Source organism: Coregonus clupeaformis, unplaced genomic scaffold (assembly GCF_020615455.1).
Source record: "Coregonus clupeaformis isolate EN_2021a unplaced genomic scaffold, ASM2061545v1 scaf0061, whole genome shotgun sequence".
In the NCBI taxonomy this organism is placed as follows: domain Eukaryota; kingdom Metazoa; phylum Chordata; class Actinopteri; order Salmoniformes; family Salmonidae; genus Coregonus; species Coregonus clupeaformis.
The window spans coordinates 561260-577763 of NW_025533516.1; the positions used below are offsets into that span (position 1 = coordinate 561260).

Genomic DNA, 16504 nt, shown 5'->3' on the forward strand with positions numbered 1-16504 from the left:
GAAACGCAGTCGCATGCTTGAGTTCCTCAAGTCTGTTTATTAGAATCATTGTGAACTCTGGTCTTTTCCTCATGACCCTAGTAGTAGTCATGTGAAATGGCTGGAATAAAATTGATTAAAGCTTTCCTAGAATACTATATTATTAAACAATAATGCATTAGTATTCTTTTCTGCATGGATAGCCTAATCCTTGTCTTCAAATCCTCTGGTTCAGTCACTACACCCAGGCCTGAGCATTACGCTCTGCCACATCTAGTTGCTTGGCACTTCCACCCCTATGATGGAGGGGCCAACTCCCGCACATCCCAGTCAAAGCTCTTCTCTGTCCTGGTACCCCAAAGGTGGAACAAGCTCCCCGATGACAACCATCAGAGACCCTCCCCATCTTCCGAAAACGTCTGAAAATAGACCATCCAACACATTAGGACAAGACTATACTGTATAGGGAATGCAATGTGGTACTAGCAATCAAAAAAAGAAACTGGAAGTTAAACTATTTTTGGTTTAGTCATGAAAGTTCCCACTCCTCAGTGAGCATGCCTTGGTTCCGCCATTCTGGAAAGTTTGTAAACCAGCATTGAGAAAGGCCTTCCCTTATGGTATAAAAGGGATCCCTTGTCATGTACACAGCCAAAAGGCGACAAGGGACAGTAGAGGCAGCACAATGCTACGCAAGGTATCCCATCATGTCAGTGTTACACTAACAACTTTTCTTTCAGTGTACTTTGTTTGGCACAAGATTCTGCAAGACAAAGGCTTATTTGCAAAGTGGATCTCATGCTAGTAGTTAGGCAAAATTGATGTGACTTCTCTTGGGTTCTTTGCCTACAGTGAGAATAACTACTACTACTATAAGGGCTCCATGCTATCCCCATTGATTTAAGTTGGAATTGACTGATGTCGGGGTAGCAATACAATGTGAACTCCTCTGTCTCTTCCAGAGTGTCACAGAGAGTTTTGGCGCGGCCATCTCCAGCCTCAACGCAGCTCACCTGACAGATACTGTGGTCCACAGGAGTAAGAGGATGATGCTGGACACATTGGGAGTGGGGCTCTTGGGGACCAGTACAGCTGTCTTCAGCAAGGCTCTCCAGTACAGCCAGGTAAACTATACTACTGTATAAGTAAACTACAGTACTGTACTTCACAACAGAAAGGAAACAGGCAAGCAGCAGTGTACATGGCTCTGCTTGTGGCATTTCTGGGTGTAAAAAGCTATTTAAAATGTCCGGGCAACCAACTTGCCGGATGGGCACGTGCCTTTAATATTTGATATCAATCTCAGCATATACTGTACAGTATGGTCATATTTTTACAGTACTATTTAAAGTGTGTTTCTGATTGTATATACTTTTTATTTTCTATTGTTTGCATGTTTATAGTTATGTATGCCATATGCTATACAGTGGCTTGTGAAAGTATTCACCCCCATTGGCATTTTTCCTAATTTGTTGCCTTACAACCTGGAATTAAAATTGATTTTTGGGGGGTTTGTATCATTTGATTTACCCAACATGCCTACCACTTTGAAGATGCACATTGTCTTTGGGGTGAAACAAACAAGAAATAAGAAAGAAAACAGAAAACTTGAGCGTGAATGGCAGCAGGCAGGTGTGACTGCATTTGCACGCACAGTGAGGCGAATACTTTTGGAGGATGGCCTGGTGTCAAGAAGGGCAGCAAAGAAGCCACTTATCTCCAGGAAAAACATCAGGGACTGATATTCTGCAAAAAGTACAGAGATTGGACTGCTGAGGACTGGGGTAAAGTCATTATCTCTGATGAATCCCCTTTCTGATTGTTTGGGGCATCCGGAAAACACCTTGTCCGGAAAAGACAAGGTGAGCGCTACCATCAGTCCTGTGTCATGCCAACAGTAAAGCATTATGAGACCATTTATGTGTGGGGTTGCTTCTCAGCCAAGGGAGTGGGCTCATTCACAATTTTGCCCAAGAACACAGCTATGAATAATTCCTCCGAGAACAACTTCTCCCAACCATCCAAGAACAGTTTGGTGACGACCAATGCCTTTTCCAGCATGATGGAGCACCTTGCCATAAGGCAAAAGTGATAACTAAGTGGCTCGGGGAACAAAATATCAACATTTTGGGTCCATGGCCAGGAAACTCCCCAGACCTTAATCCCATTGAGAACTTGTGGTCGATCCTCAAGAGGCGGGTGGACAAACAAAACCCCACAAATTCTGACAAACTCCAAGCATTGATTATGCAAGAATGGGCTGCCTTCAGTCAGGATGTGGCCTATAAGTTAATTGACAGCATGCCAGGGCGGATTGCAGAGGTCTTGAAAAAGAAGGATCAACACTGCAAATATTGACTCTTTGCATAAACTTAATGTAATTGTCAATAAAAGCCTTTGACACTTATGGAATGCTTGTAATTATACTTCAGTATACCATAGTAACATCTGACTAAAAATATCTAAAAACACTGAAGCAGCAAACTTTGTGAAGACCAATACTTGTGTCATTCACCAATTTTGACTATTTTGTGTATGTCCATTACATGAAATCCAAATAAAAATCTGTTTAAATTACAGGTTGTAATGCAACAAAATAGGAAAAACGCCAAGGGGCACTGTATACCATGAATGCCATATATGCCATGGAGCATTGCACCTCCAGTTATTTTTCAACATTTCTTGTTGAAATACGATATCCTGAGTATAACAATGATAATGTAGGATATATTTTTAGCACAATTGTGATATTTAGATTTTAAAAAATGAAACATAAAATGGGGACGTTCAGTTGAAGTCGGAAGTTTACATACACTTAGGTTGGAGTCATTAAAACTCGTTGTTCAACGACTCCACAAATGTATTGTTAACAAACTATAGTTTTGCCAAGTCGGTTAGGACATCTACTTTGTGCATGACACAAGTCATTTTTCCAACAATTGTTTACAGACAGATTATTTAACTTAAAATTCACTGTATCACAATTCCAGTGGGACAGAGGTTTACATACACTAAGTTGACTGTGCCTTTAAACAGCTTTGAAAATTCCAGAAAATGATGTCATGGCTTTAGAAGCTTCTGATAGGCTAATTGACATAATTTGAGTCAATTGGAGGTGTACCTGTGGATGTATTTCAAGGCCTACCTTTAAACTCAGTGCCTCTTTGCTTGACATCATGGGAAAATCAAAATAAATCAGCCAAGACCTCAGAAAAAAGTTTGTAGACCTCCACAAGTCTGGTTCATCCTTGGGAGCAATTTCCAAAAGCCTGAAGGTACCATGTTCATCTGTACAAACAATAGTACGCAAGTATAAACTCCCTGGGACCACGCAGCCATCATACAGCTCAGGAAGGAGACACGTTCTGTCTCCTAGAGATGAACTTTACTTTGAAAAGGGCAAATCAATCCCAGAGCAACAGCATAGGACCTTGTGAAGATGCTGGAGGAAACAGGTACAAAACTATCTATATCCACAGTAAAACAAGTCCTATATCGACATAACCTGAAAGGCCGCTCAGCAAGGAAGAAGCCACTGCTCCAAAACCGCCATAAAAAAGCTTAGACTATGGTTTGCAACTGCACATGGGGACAAAGATCGTACTTTTTGGAGAAATGTCCTCTGGTCTGATGAAACAAAATTAGAACTGTTTGGCCATAATGACCATCGTTATGTTTGGAGGAAAAAGAGGGAGCTTGCAAGCCAAAGAACACCATCCCAACTGTGAAGCACGGGGGTGGCAGCATCATAGTGTGGGGGTGCTTTGCTGCAGGAGGGACTGGTGCACTTCACAAAATAGATGGCATCATGAAGAAGGAAAATTATGTGGATATATTGAAGCAACATCTCAAGACATTAGTCAGGAAGTTAAAGCTTGGTCGCAAATGGGTCTTCCAAATGGACAATGACCCCAAGCAAACTTCCAAAGTTGTGGCAAAATGGCTTAAGGACAACAAAGTCAAGGTATTGGAGTGGCCATCACAAAGCCCTGACCTCAATCCTATAGAAAATGTGTGGGCAGAACTGAAAAAGCGTATGCGAGCAAGGAGGCCTACAAAACTGACTCAGTTACACCAGCTCTGTCAGGAGGAATGGGCCAAAATTCACCCAACTTATTGTGGGAAGCTTGTGGAAGGCTACCCGAAACGTTTGACCCAAGTTAAACAATTTAAAGGCAATGCTACCAAATAATAATTGAGTGTATGTAAACTTCTGACTCACTGGGAATGTGATGAAAGAAAGAAAAAGCTGAAATAAATAATTCTCTCTACTATTATTCTGACATTTCACATTCTTAAAATGAAGTGGTGATCCTAACTGATCTAAGACAGGGAATTTTTACTAGGATTAAATGTCAGAAATTGTGAAAAACTGAGTTTAAATGTATTTGGCTAAGGTGTTTGTAAATTTCCGACTTCAGCTGTATATGGTTGACTAGAGGCAGGTTACTAGTCAGTCCACCCTTAGAGTTTCTGATGCTGTTGATGTTGTATGATCCTAGTTGTACAAATCAGTGGAGAGGAGCAGTGTGTGGGGAGGATCAGGGATGACACTGCCACCCCAGTATGCTGCCTTCGTCAATGGCATAGCGGTAAGACATCTTACATACCGTACACCCCCATTTACTTATCAAGTGATTTATCTTTCAATGTTCCTCTTAATCACATTATAATCCTATTCAAATCCCCTCCCTTTGTCCTTATTTTTCTCTGTGGTAAATGTAACCTGTTTTTGAAAAACCAATTCAAATGTTGACATTTTGTTGACATTTTAATTGAGATTTGATTGATGCATTATACACTGAAATGTTGATATTTATAAGATGTTAATATTAATAAGAGAATGCATTTTATTCAGTATTCAGTTTTATCACAATTCCCCCTGTATGCTTCACTTCCTCAAGTTGTTAGTGACCTAATACTGGGTCAGGGTTGGGTTGGTTACTTTCTAAATTGTCACGCTCGTTGATGAACGGATCAGACCAAGGCGCAGCGTGATATGCATACATGTTTATTTACACGAATAAACACACGACAAAACAATAAACTAAGGACACGTGACGTCCTAAGGTAACACAACAAACCTTATTATTAGGCTTGGGTGGGGGACTCAGGTGCAGAGACGGACACGCGGACAAAGAGGGTGAATTATGATGTAGTTTATTCAGCGTGTTATGGTAGAGAGAAGCAGTACAGGGTGGAGTAGCTTCAGGCCGGGGTAGGAGCTGAGTAGGGTGGAGAGCCAGTAGTCCTGAGGGCTGGATGACGAGGATATCAGACAACAGAGCAGGTTGCGGCGTGGGAATGGCAGGCAGGCAGGCAGCAGGAACAGACGAGATCTAATCGAAGGAGAGACAGGTTACAAACGTGGCAGAAACAACTATAATACTGAGAGAGTACAACTAAACTGAGATTTCTGTACGGGGCCAAGTTACCACAGGTAGTGTAGGAACGAACTGGCGCTGGAGAGGTGTCCAGCCCGGGTAGATAACTGCTGGTTGATTGTTGACAATTAGCTGCAGCTGGGTGTAACTGATCTTGTGAGAGAATGGCCACGCCCCTGACCTAGATCCTCTGACTGGACTGCACAGCAGGGGGAGACAGACACAAACAACACACACAGGGAAAAAGGGAAAGGAAAACCAGCAGGAACAGGACCAACAGTGCCGGACCGTAACAGTACCCCCCCCTCAACGGGCGCCACCCGGCGACCCACCCGGCTTGTCAGGGTGGTCCCTATGGAAGTCAGCCACCAGCTGCGGATCCAGTATAAATCGTCGGGGAATCCAGGACCTCTCCTCGGGACCGTATCCCTCCCAGTCCACCAGGTACTGAAACCCTCTACCACGCCTCCGGACGTCCAGCAGTCTCCGCACCGTGTAGGCTGGATGGTCGTCAATCACTGCGGTGGCGGAGGGGGATCCACAGGCGGACACAAAGGGCTGGAGGAGACCAGCTTCAGCTGGGACACGTGAAATGTAGGATGGACTCTCATGGCCTGGGAAGCTTCAACCGAACAGCCGAAGGGGTTGATGATGGAGTCGATCTCGAAAGGACCCAAATACCGGGCGACAGCTTACGGGAGTCAGTGCGCAGGGGGATGTTGCTGGAGGAGAGCCAGACTCGCTGACCAGGCTGGAACTGGGGAGCGACTACCCTGTGCCTGTCCGCCACCCTCTTGTTACGCTCTGCTGTCCGTAGAAGAGCCTCACGGGTGTCCACCCACACCTTGCGGCAGCGGCGAAGGTTATCCTGAACTGACGGGACGGCTAACTCCCTTTCCTGAGACGGGAACAATGGCGGTTGGTACCCCACAGCCGCCTCAAATGGTGAGAGGCCGGTGGCAGATGAGGTGAGGGAATTGTGGGCATATTCGACCCACGGGAGATGTTTGGCCCAGGTGGACGGGTTCTGGGATGTCACACAGCGTAGAGCAGCCTCCAGGTCCTGATTGGTCCTCTCAGTCTGGCCATTGGACTGGGGATGGAAACCTGATGAGAGACTGACAGTGGCACCCAGAGCCGAACAAAACTCCTTCCATACCCGAGAAATGAACTGTGGGCCTCTATCGGACACTATGTCCACAGGTATTCCATGGGGACGGAATACATGTAGGACAAAGAGGTCGGCTGTCTCACTGGCAGATGGTAATTTTGGTAATGCAACAAAATGGGCAGATTTAGAGAATCTGTCCACGATGGTGAGTATGGTGTCATTACCCTCAGACATAGGAAGTCCAGTGACGAAGTCCAAGCCCACGTGAGACCAAGGACGACTCGGGACTGGGAGAGGCCGCAGCAGGCCCGAAGGAGCCCTGTGGGAAGCCTTATTTTGGGCACAGATGGAACAGGCCGCCACGTACTCCCGGACGTCAGCCTCGGCGGATGGCCACCAAAAGTGCCTCTTCAGTAGCGACAGTGTACGGTTCATACCAGGGTGGCAGGAGAAGCGTGAGGTGTGGATCCAGTTGAGCACTTGCGGCCGCACGGCTGCGGGAACATAGAGAAGGTCGGGGGGCCATCGGCCGGTCCAGGTTCCAACTCTTGTGCCGATCGGACGAGGGACTCGATTTCCCAGTGAACCGCCGCCACCAAACAGGAAGCGGGCAGAACAGATTCAGGATTGCTGGAGTCTTCATTGTCTGTAAACTGGCGAGAGAGAGCATCAGGCTTGACATTACGTGTGCCAGGACGATATGTTAAAATAAACTTGAACCTGCTGAAGAACAGAGCCCATCTGGCCTGACGGGAGTTCAGCCTCTTGGACGACTGGATGTAAGCCAGGTTCTTGTGGTCTGTCCAGACTATGAAGGGTTGCTCAGCTCCGTCTAGCCAGTGCCTCCACTCCTCCAACGCCAACTTGACAGCAAGCAACTCCCGGTTACCCACGTCGTAGTTCTTCTCAGCAGGGGTCAATCTCCTGGAGAAGAAGGCCACAGGATGGAGCTTCTGGTCCGTGGGGGAACGTTGTGACAGGACAGCCCCCCACCCCCGAATCAGAGGCGTCCACTTCCACAATAAACTGCAAACTAGTGTCTGGATGAATAAGAACAGGTGAGGTGGTGAACAGTTCCTTCAATGTACTCACGGCTGACTCGGCCTCAGGCGTCCACAGGAATGGCACCTTAGGGGAGGTGAGCTTGGTCAGGGGGGCAACCACTCGGCTGAAACCCCTGATGAAGCGGCGGTAGAAGTTGGCGAAGCCCAGGAAGGCGTTGTAGCTGCTTCCGAGACGTGGGTGTGGGCCACTCCACAACCGCTCTGATCTTGTCAGGGTCTGGTGACACTTGTCCCCGCTCGATAATAAAGCCCAAAAAGGGGACGGACTGCCGGTGGAACTCACATTTTTCTGCTTTCACATACAGTTTGTTTTCCATGAGGCGTTGGAGAACCAGACGGACGTGGGAGACGTGTTCATCCTGTGACTTAGAAAATATTAGAATGTCATCCAAATAGACAAACACAAAACGGTGTAGAAAATCCCTCAACACATCGTTAACCATGGCCTGAAACACTGCTGGGGCGTTAGTGAGACCGAATGGCATGACTAGGTATTCAAAGTGTCCGAGAGGGGTATTGAACCCAGTTTTCCATTCATCTCCCCGCCTGATCCTAACGAGGTGGTAAGCGTTACGTAGGTCGAGTTTGGTAAACACAGTGGCACCATGAAGGGGGTTCAAATGCTGAGTTGATGAGAGGCAGGGGGTATGTATTTCTGACTGTGATGTTATTTAGTCCTCTGTAGTCAATGCAGGGGCGTAATGTTTTGTCCTTCTTCTCTACAAAAAAGAACCCAGCTCCAACAGCGGAAGATGAGGGACGAATGATGCCAGAGGTTAGGGAGTCGCCTATGTAGGTTTCCATAGCTTCTCTCTCAGGACGGGACAGGTTGAAAAGCCGACTGGACGGCAAAGGGGCTCCAGGCAGTAACTCAATAGCGCAATCGTATGGCCTATGAGGTGGTAATGAAAGTGCCTTGGACTTACTGAATACCTCGGCCAGGTCCAGGTACTCCTCAGGGACTGAAGAGAGGTCTGGGGGTTTTGACAGGGGAAGCAGGGGAGCCGACCGAGGGCGGAATAGCCGACCCAAGGCAAACAGAATGGCAGTGAGTGCTCCAACTGTGTATCTTGTGGTTTTGCCAGTCAATATGGGGGTTGTGAAGGCTAAGCCAAGGGAAACCGAGGATAAGGGGGGAGGCCGAGGAGGAGACTACTTTAAACTGGATGGTTTCTTTGTGATTGCCGGACAGCATGAGAGAAACGGGGACAGTTTGGTGGGTGATGTTGGCAAACTGATGGCCGTCAATAGCGGTTACTGTTATAGGCTTAGGCAGGGGCTTAACAGGGATCTCAGCCTGAGTGACCAGGTTGACGTCAAGGAAACTATCCTCAGCACCAGAGTCGATTAGAGCAGCTAGTGGGAGAGATAGATTCCTGAACTGGACTGTAGCTGGGATAACTAGACGGGGTGCTGTGGGCATTGAGTCAGGTGTAGCACTCGCAAGTATGCCCACTTTTACCTGCGAGCTTGGTCTTTTGGGCGAACCGGACAGTTAACCAGGAAATGAGTGCGGTCCCCACAGTACATGCACTCACCAGCCCGCATGCGCCGTTCCTTTTCGGCAGGGGACAGACGAGCACGGCCCAGCTGCATGGGCTCGTCTAGTTCCGTGGAGGGATCCGCTGAGGTGTGTGGGCGGTGTCCGAGTGGTGGTGTAGCTCGGGCTGCCGAAAGCGAGGGGGCCCCGCCTGTGGTGTGGACCCGACCGCCCCTCTCCTGTCTCCTCTCCCGTAGCCTGTTGTCTATTCGTGTAGCAAGGGAAACGAGAACATGAAGGTTAGCAGGCTCATCACGAACAGCTAGTTCATTCTTAATCGGGTCACTTAGACCGTTAACAAACGCTCCCTGAAGAGCTTCGTCATTCCACTTGGAATCGGCTGCCAAGGTCCAAAAGTCAATGGCGTATTCAGCCACGCTACCCGTGCCCTGTCGTAGCTTCAATAGTCTCTTTGTGGCGGTCCCGGCATGGTCCGGTGATCAAACACAACTTTCAATTGAGAGGAAAAATCGTCAAACGACAGGCTGGCAATCTGCTGAGTAGAACAAGCCGCTTCTGCCCAAATCAAAGCTTTGCCCCTCATTAACCCCAGTGCGTAATGTACCTTTGAGGATTCCGTGGAGAAAGACAGGGGCTTCTGTTGGAACACCAAGCGGCACTGAAGCAGGAAACCACGGCATTTGTTCAGGTCCCCGGTGAAAGGTTCGGGTGAGGTTGTAGGGGGGTTCCCGAAGGGCAGGAGCGGAAGCCGAACCTGGAGCCACTGTAGGAGGAACAGGCGGAGGAGAAACAGAGGGAGGAAGGGTAGTGAGTGTTACCAGGTTAGCTACCTGAGAGGAGAGATGAGATACTTGATCCAACAACTGCTGGTTGTTATCCAATAGAGTCCGGATGAGTTGGTCGTGTTGTCCCAATAGCATTCCCTGTGAATGGAGGGCGCGTTGTATGCCATCACCCGTTGTTTCATGTGGCATCTCTGCTGAGTCCATGTTTGGCCAGTTCGTTCTATTAGGCTTGGGTGGGGGACTCAGGTGCAGAGACGGACACGCGGACAAAGAGGGTGAATTATGATGTAGTTTATTCAGCGTGTTATGGTAGAGAGAAGCAGTACAGGGTGGAGTAGCTTCAGGCCGGGGTAGGAGCTGAGTAGGGTGGAGAGCCAGTAGTCCTGAGGGCTGGATGACGAGGATATCAGACAACAGAGCAGGTTGCGGCGTGGGAATGGCAGGCAGGCAGGCAGCAGGAACAGACGAGATCTAATCGAAGGAGAGACAGGTTACAAACGTGGCAGAAACAACTATAATACTGAGAGAGTACAACTAAACTGAGATTTCTGTACGGGGCCAAGTTACCACAGGTAGTGTAGGAACGAACTGGCGCTGGAGAGGTGTCCAGCCCGGGTAGATAACTGCTGGTTGATTGTTGACAATTAGCTGCAGCTGGGTGTAACTGATCTTGTGAGAGAATGGCCACGCCCCCTGACCTAGATCCTCTGACTGGACTGCACAGCAGGGGGAGACAGACACAAACAACACACACAGGGAAAAAGGGAAAGGAAAACCAGCAGGAACAGGACCAACAGTGCCGGACCGTAACACTTATACAGAACAAGATCCCACAACTCAATAGTGCCAATAGGCTGCCTAAGTATGGTCCCAAATCAGAGACAACGAGCGACAGCTGCCTCTGATTGAGAACCACACCGGCCAACATAGAAATACCCATACTAGATAGAAAACATAGAACTACACAACATAGAATATACACACCCTGACTCAACATATAAGCGTCCCCTGAGTCAGGGCGTGACAGTATCCCCCCCAAAGGTGCGGACTCCGACCGCACAACATAAACATAACAGGGTAGGGGCCGGGTGGGCATTCCGCCTCGGAGGCGGATCCGGCTCAGGGCGTGACGACCTCTCACTCTTCGCCTCCCTGTTGTGCCCCTGGTCTGGTCTAGACCTCAGGCCGTTGCTTCCCCTCTCCTTCCTCCCACTATACTCCAAGCCCTGTCTGGACCCTGGTGTGGGAGACCCCGAACCTGGAGAGGGGCTGACGTCTGGGTCTGGACTGGAGCCGCTGACCGGAGCTGGACCGGACACCGGTGGAGCGGACTGCTCAGGCTCCGGACTGGAGCCGCTGACCGGATCTGGACTGGACCCCGGTGGAGCGGACTGCTCTGGCTCCGGAATGGAGATGCTGACCGGAGCTGGATCAGGCACCGGTGGAGCGGACTGCTCTGGCTCCGGAGTGGAGCCACTGACCGGAGCTGGACTGGACCCCGGTGGAGTGGACTGCTCTGGCTCCGGAGTGGAGCAGCTGACCGGAGCTAGATCAGGCACCGGTGGAGCGGACTGCTCTGGCTCCGGACTGGAGCAGCTGACCGGAGCTGGATCAGGCACTGGTGGGGCGGACTGCTCTGGCTCCGGACTGGAGCTGCTGACTGGTGCCGGACCAGGCACCGGTGGAACGGGCACGGGCCGTGCCGGACTGGACACACTCACCACTGGTCTGGTGCGAGGAGCAGGCACGGGCCGAACCGGACTAGGAACATCCACCACTGTCTTAGTGCGAGGAGCAGGAACAGGCCGGGCCGGACTGGCGACACGCACCACTGGCTTGGTGCGAGAAGCAGGAACAGGCCGGGCAGGGCTGGTGACGCGCACCACTGGCTTGGTGCGAGGAGCAGGAACAGGCCGGGCCGGGCTGGCGACGCGCACCACTGGCTTGGTGCAAGGAGCAGGAACGGGCCGGGCCTTGCTGGCGACGCGCACCACTGGCTTGGTGCGAGGAGCTGGAACGGGCCAGACCGGACTGCGAAGGCGGACTGGAGGTCTGGAGCGGAGAGCTGGCACAACCCGTCCTGGCTGGCTGCCCACTTTCGCACTACACGTGCGGGGCGCTGGCACAGGACGCACTGGGCTGTGCACGCGTACTGGCGATACAGCTCGTAGAACTGGCGCAGGATATGCGGGACCGAGGAGGCGTACTGGAGACCAGGAGCGTTGAGCCGGCACACCCCGTCCTGGCTGGATGTCCATCTTCGCACGGCACGTGCTTGGTGCTAGCAAAAGACGTACAGGGCTGTGCACGCGCACTGGCGATATAGTACGTAGCTCCGCATAACATGGAGCCTGCCCAGTCACACGCCTCCTCATGTGAATACGGGGAGTTGGCTCTGCTCTAACACTAGGCTCCGCCAACCACCCTTTTAGCCCCCAATGTCCAGGCTGTCTGCTCCTGGACACGCTGCTTGGTCCTCGTTTGGTGGGATCTTCTGTCACGTTCGTTCATAGACAGGTCAGACCAAGGCGCAGCGTGATATGCATACATGTTTATTTGAACCGAATAAACACAACGACAAAACAACAAACTAAACGAAACGTGAAGTCCAAGGTAGACACAAACAACATACCTTTCACGGAACAAGATCCCACAACTAACTAGTGCCAATAGGCTGCCTAAGTATGGTCCCCAATCAGAGACAACGAGCGACAGCTGCCTCTGATTGGGAACCACACCGGCCAACATAGATCTAGACATACTAGAATATACAACATGGACAAACACATTTACATTACATTACATTTACATCATTTAGCAGACGCTCTTATCCAGAGCGACTTACAAATTGGTGCATTCACCTTATAGCCAGTGGGATAACCACTTTACAATGTGTTATTTATTTATTTATTTATTTATTTTTTGGGGGGGGGTGGGTTGGGGTAAGGGAGGGGTAGAAGGATTACTTTATCCTATCCCAGGTATTCCTTAAAGAGGTGGGGTTTCAAATGTCTCCGGAAGGTGGTGAATGACTCCGCTGTCCTGGCGTCGTGAGGGAGCTTGTTCCACCATTGGGGTGCCAGAGCAGCGAACAGTTTTTACTGGGCTGAGCGGGAACTATGCTTCCGCAGAGGAAGGGGAGCCAGCAGGCCAGAGGTGGATGAACACAATGCCCTCGTTTGGGTGTAGGGACTGATCAGAGCCTGAAGGTACGGAGGTGCCGTTCCCCTCACAGCTCCATAGGCAAGCACCATGGTCTTGTAACAAATGCGAGCTTCAACTGGAAGCCAGTGGAGTGTGTGGAGGAGGGGGGTGACGTGAGAGAACTTGGGAAGGTTGAACACCAGACGGGCTGCGGCATTCTGGATGAGTTGTAGGGGTTTAATGGCACAGGCAGGGAGCCCAGCCAACAGCGAGTTGCAGTAATCCAGACGGGAGATGACAAGTGCCTGGATTAGGACCTGTGCCGCTTCCTGTGTAAGGTAGGGTCGTACTCTCCGAATGTTGTAGAGCATGAACCTACAGGATCGGGTCACCGCCTTGATGTTAGCGGAGAACGACAGGGTGTTGTTCAGGGTCACGCCAAGGCTCTTCGCACTCTGGGAGGAGGACACAACGGAGTTGTCAACCGTGATGGAGAGATCATGGAACAGGCAGTCCTTCCCCGGGAGGAAGAGCAGCTCCGTCTTGCCAAGGTTCAGCTTGAGGTGGTGAACCGTCATCCATACTGATATGTCTGCCAGACATGCAGAGATGCGATTCACAACAAGGAATATACACACCCTGACTCAACATATAAGCGTCCTCTGAGTCAGGGCGTGACATAAATGTAATCCGTTTACAGAACCTGTCCAAAATTATAATCAGTAATGTAACTTTTGGATTACCCAAACTCAGCAATGTAATCTGATTACTTTCAGTTACTTTGGATTACTTTCCCCTTAAGAGGCATTAGAAGAAGACAAAGACGATCAGTCAAACACACTTAGTGTGTCATCATAGTGGTCTCTGATTTGTGGTCACACCAGCTCAGGTGGAACAAACTTAAACTTGCGCCTTTTTAAAGGCTGAATTAAACGTCATTGAGAAAACAGAAATGTGTCATAATGTATTTTCTCGCAAACATCCTATCTGAATTTAAAAGTAATCCAAGAAATATTAATCTAGTTTCTCAAAAGTATCTGTAATCGGATTACATTCACATGTACGATTACATTTTTGTTGTTGCTGGTTACGTAACTGATTACCGTAATTTTTTTGTAATCAGATTACATGTGACTGATTACATGTAATCAGTATCTCCCCAACCCTGAACTGGGTTGTGTTCAATAGAGCAAACCGTAGTAACACATTTTGTATGGACAAATTTGAACATTTTGTTCACTTAAATCTGGGGCCTGTTCAGGAGGGCGCAATGCCACAGAACATTCAGACAGAAATGCATTTAGTATCAGATATGCTTGTCTGTCATGTAGAATAGGTAATCGTATCAGCTCTATTCATTCCATTTCTATCTTCTTACGTTTCACCTCTCTGAATGCACCCATTATATAATGTTGCCCTTTCACCTTGCCACAGGTGCACTCTATGGACTTTGATGATACGTGGCACCCTGCAACCCACCCCTCTGGGGCAGTGCTCCCTGCCCTCCTGGCCCTGGCAGAGACTCTGCCCACCCAGCCCTCCGGCCTGGACCTGCTGCTGGCCTTCAACGCAGGCATCGAGGTGCAGGGGCGACTCATGAGGTTCTCCAAGGAGGCCCACAATATACCTAGAAGGTATAAATGAGACTGCCAGTAAATTTGCATGCATGCATTTTGTTTTTATTGTTTGTACTAATTATGTTGGCAGTTTGTTTTCTTTTGTACTGCCAATATAATTACTGTATATCTGTAGTCACAAGTGCTTGTTCAAATCATATTTGTGACTAGAGTACAGTACATGCATTGTACAGGTATTTTACACACATTAGCTATTGCACTCAAATCTAAAATACCACATTTCTGGTGAGCTTCTAATCCCAATCTTCTCCCAATCATAAACGTTTTATTTCTCTCTCTCAGGTTCCACCCTCCTGCTGTAGTGGGAGTAATGGGCAGTGCAGCAGCCTCAGCTAAGCTCCTAGCCCTCTCCCCAGCCCAGTGTGTCCACTCCCTGGCTATCGCCGCCTCCTCCGCTGGGGCCCCCATGGCCAATGCAGCTACCCAGACAAAACCCCTCCACATTGGCAATGCCGCCCGCAGAGGCCTGGAGGCCGCCAAGCTCGCCCTGCTGGGGCTGGAGGGATGTCAGGCCATCCTGGATCTCGAGTCCGGCTTCGGGGTCTTCTACTCAGACTATAGTCCCTCGGAGCTCCCCGGGACTGATGGTGGTTGTGGTGGTGGGTTTCGATGGGTTTTGGAGGAGCAGGATGTGGCCATCAAGCGCTTCCCAGCCCACCTGGGAATGCACTGGGTGGTGGATGCCGCCTTGGCGGCCCGGGCCAAGCTTGGAGCCTCTGGCGAACCTGACCTCTCTCAGGTCCAGAAGGTGGTGCTCAGAGTGCCTCCTTCCAGGTACATCGACTGCCCCTTCCCAGCCATGGAGCACCAGGCCAGGCATTCATTCCAGTTCAATGCCTGCTCGGCCCTGCTGGACAACCAGGTGTCCGTGAACTCCTTCAGCAGGCCCCAGATAGATAGGCCAGCCTTGAGGGAGCTCCTGGCCAAGGTCAGAGTCGAGAACCCCCAAGACAACCACCCCAGCTTCGACAAGATGTACTGCGAGGTGACAGTTGAGATGGAGCATGGGGAGAGTGCCACAGCCAGGTGTAATACCTTCTACGGCCACTGGAGGAAGCCATTGAGTCAGGAGGATTTAGTTGGGAAATTCGAGGCGAACGCTTCAACTGTGCTGAGCCAAGAAGGTGTGGAGAGGGTTGTGGACGTTATAGGGAATATAGAGAAGTGCCCGGACTGTACGGTGCTGAGGTCATATCTACAGATGAGCAGGCCGACAACCCATCTTTTCAGAGAACACCTTGTCTAACCAAAATCCCAGCACTCTCTCAGACCCCATTTACACCTTGCATTATCCCTATCCGAACAGCCGTGATAGGATTACATTCCGAACACAGACCTTGCATTTATTGCAATTATACCTGGTATTAAAACGCATGCACTCTGGCTGCATTGTGTCTGCATTGTGTTCGGATCTCACCTTTTCCTCCCAACTTAGTGTCACGACTTCCGCAGAGGCTGCCTCCCCTCCTTGTTCGGGCAGGTTTCGGCGTTCAGCATCACCGGCTTACTAGCTACTGCCGATCCATTTATCATCACTCCATTTTTCTTGTCTTCAATCACACACACCTGGTCCTTGTTCCCTCATTAGTCATTGTATAAGTGTTCCCTCTGCTTCCTTGTCTGTGTGAGTGATTGTTTATTGTGGAGGTTAGTGAAGCTCGGTGGAGCTCGTGTATTTTGTTTCGACAGGAGTATTTCTTGTGTGCCTTGTATTTTCCAGTGCGCCTGTTTTGTGCCCTGGAGTGTGTTTGACGCATTTCTGCGTAAACCTGTATTTTGCGGATTAAAGCCTGTTATTCTGTGATTTACCCTCCTGCGCCTGACTCCTTCAACACCACCTCATCACACTTAGTTTGTGGTCACAATTCAAGTAGTAGGCCTAAATGAAATATAGCCTAT

The 16504-nt window shown here is 49.5% G+C and overlaps 1 protein-coding gene across 1 annotated transcript; it reads left to right on the forward strand.

The window, feature by feature from the left end:
• The first annotated feature begins 646 nt into the window (after positions 1-646).
• On the forward strand, positions 647-16104 carry acod1 (aconitate decarboxylase 1). The gene is made up of 5 exons (XM_041858092.1): positions 647-676; positions 942-1103; positions 4482-4571; positions 14403-14602; positions 14888-16104. The coding sequence occupies exons 1-5, from the start codon at positions 665-667 to the stop codon at positions 15849-15851; spliced, it is 1428 nt and encodes a 475-aa protein (XP_041714026.1). The 5' UTR covers positions 647-664; the 3' UTR covers positions 15852-16104.
• The last annotated feature ends 400 nt before the right edge of the window (positions 16105-16504 follow it).

Coding starts and splice junctions, on each gene's coding strand:
- acod1 (XM_041858092.1), top strand. Junction 1,104..4,481: donor AGGCTCTCCAGTACAGCCAG/GTAAACTATACT, acceptor GTATGATCCTAG/TTGTACAAATCAGTGGAGAG. Junction 4,572..14,402: donor CCTTCGTCAATGGCATAGCG/GTAAGACATCTT, acceptor ACCTTGCCACAG/GTGCACTCTATGGACTTTGA.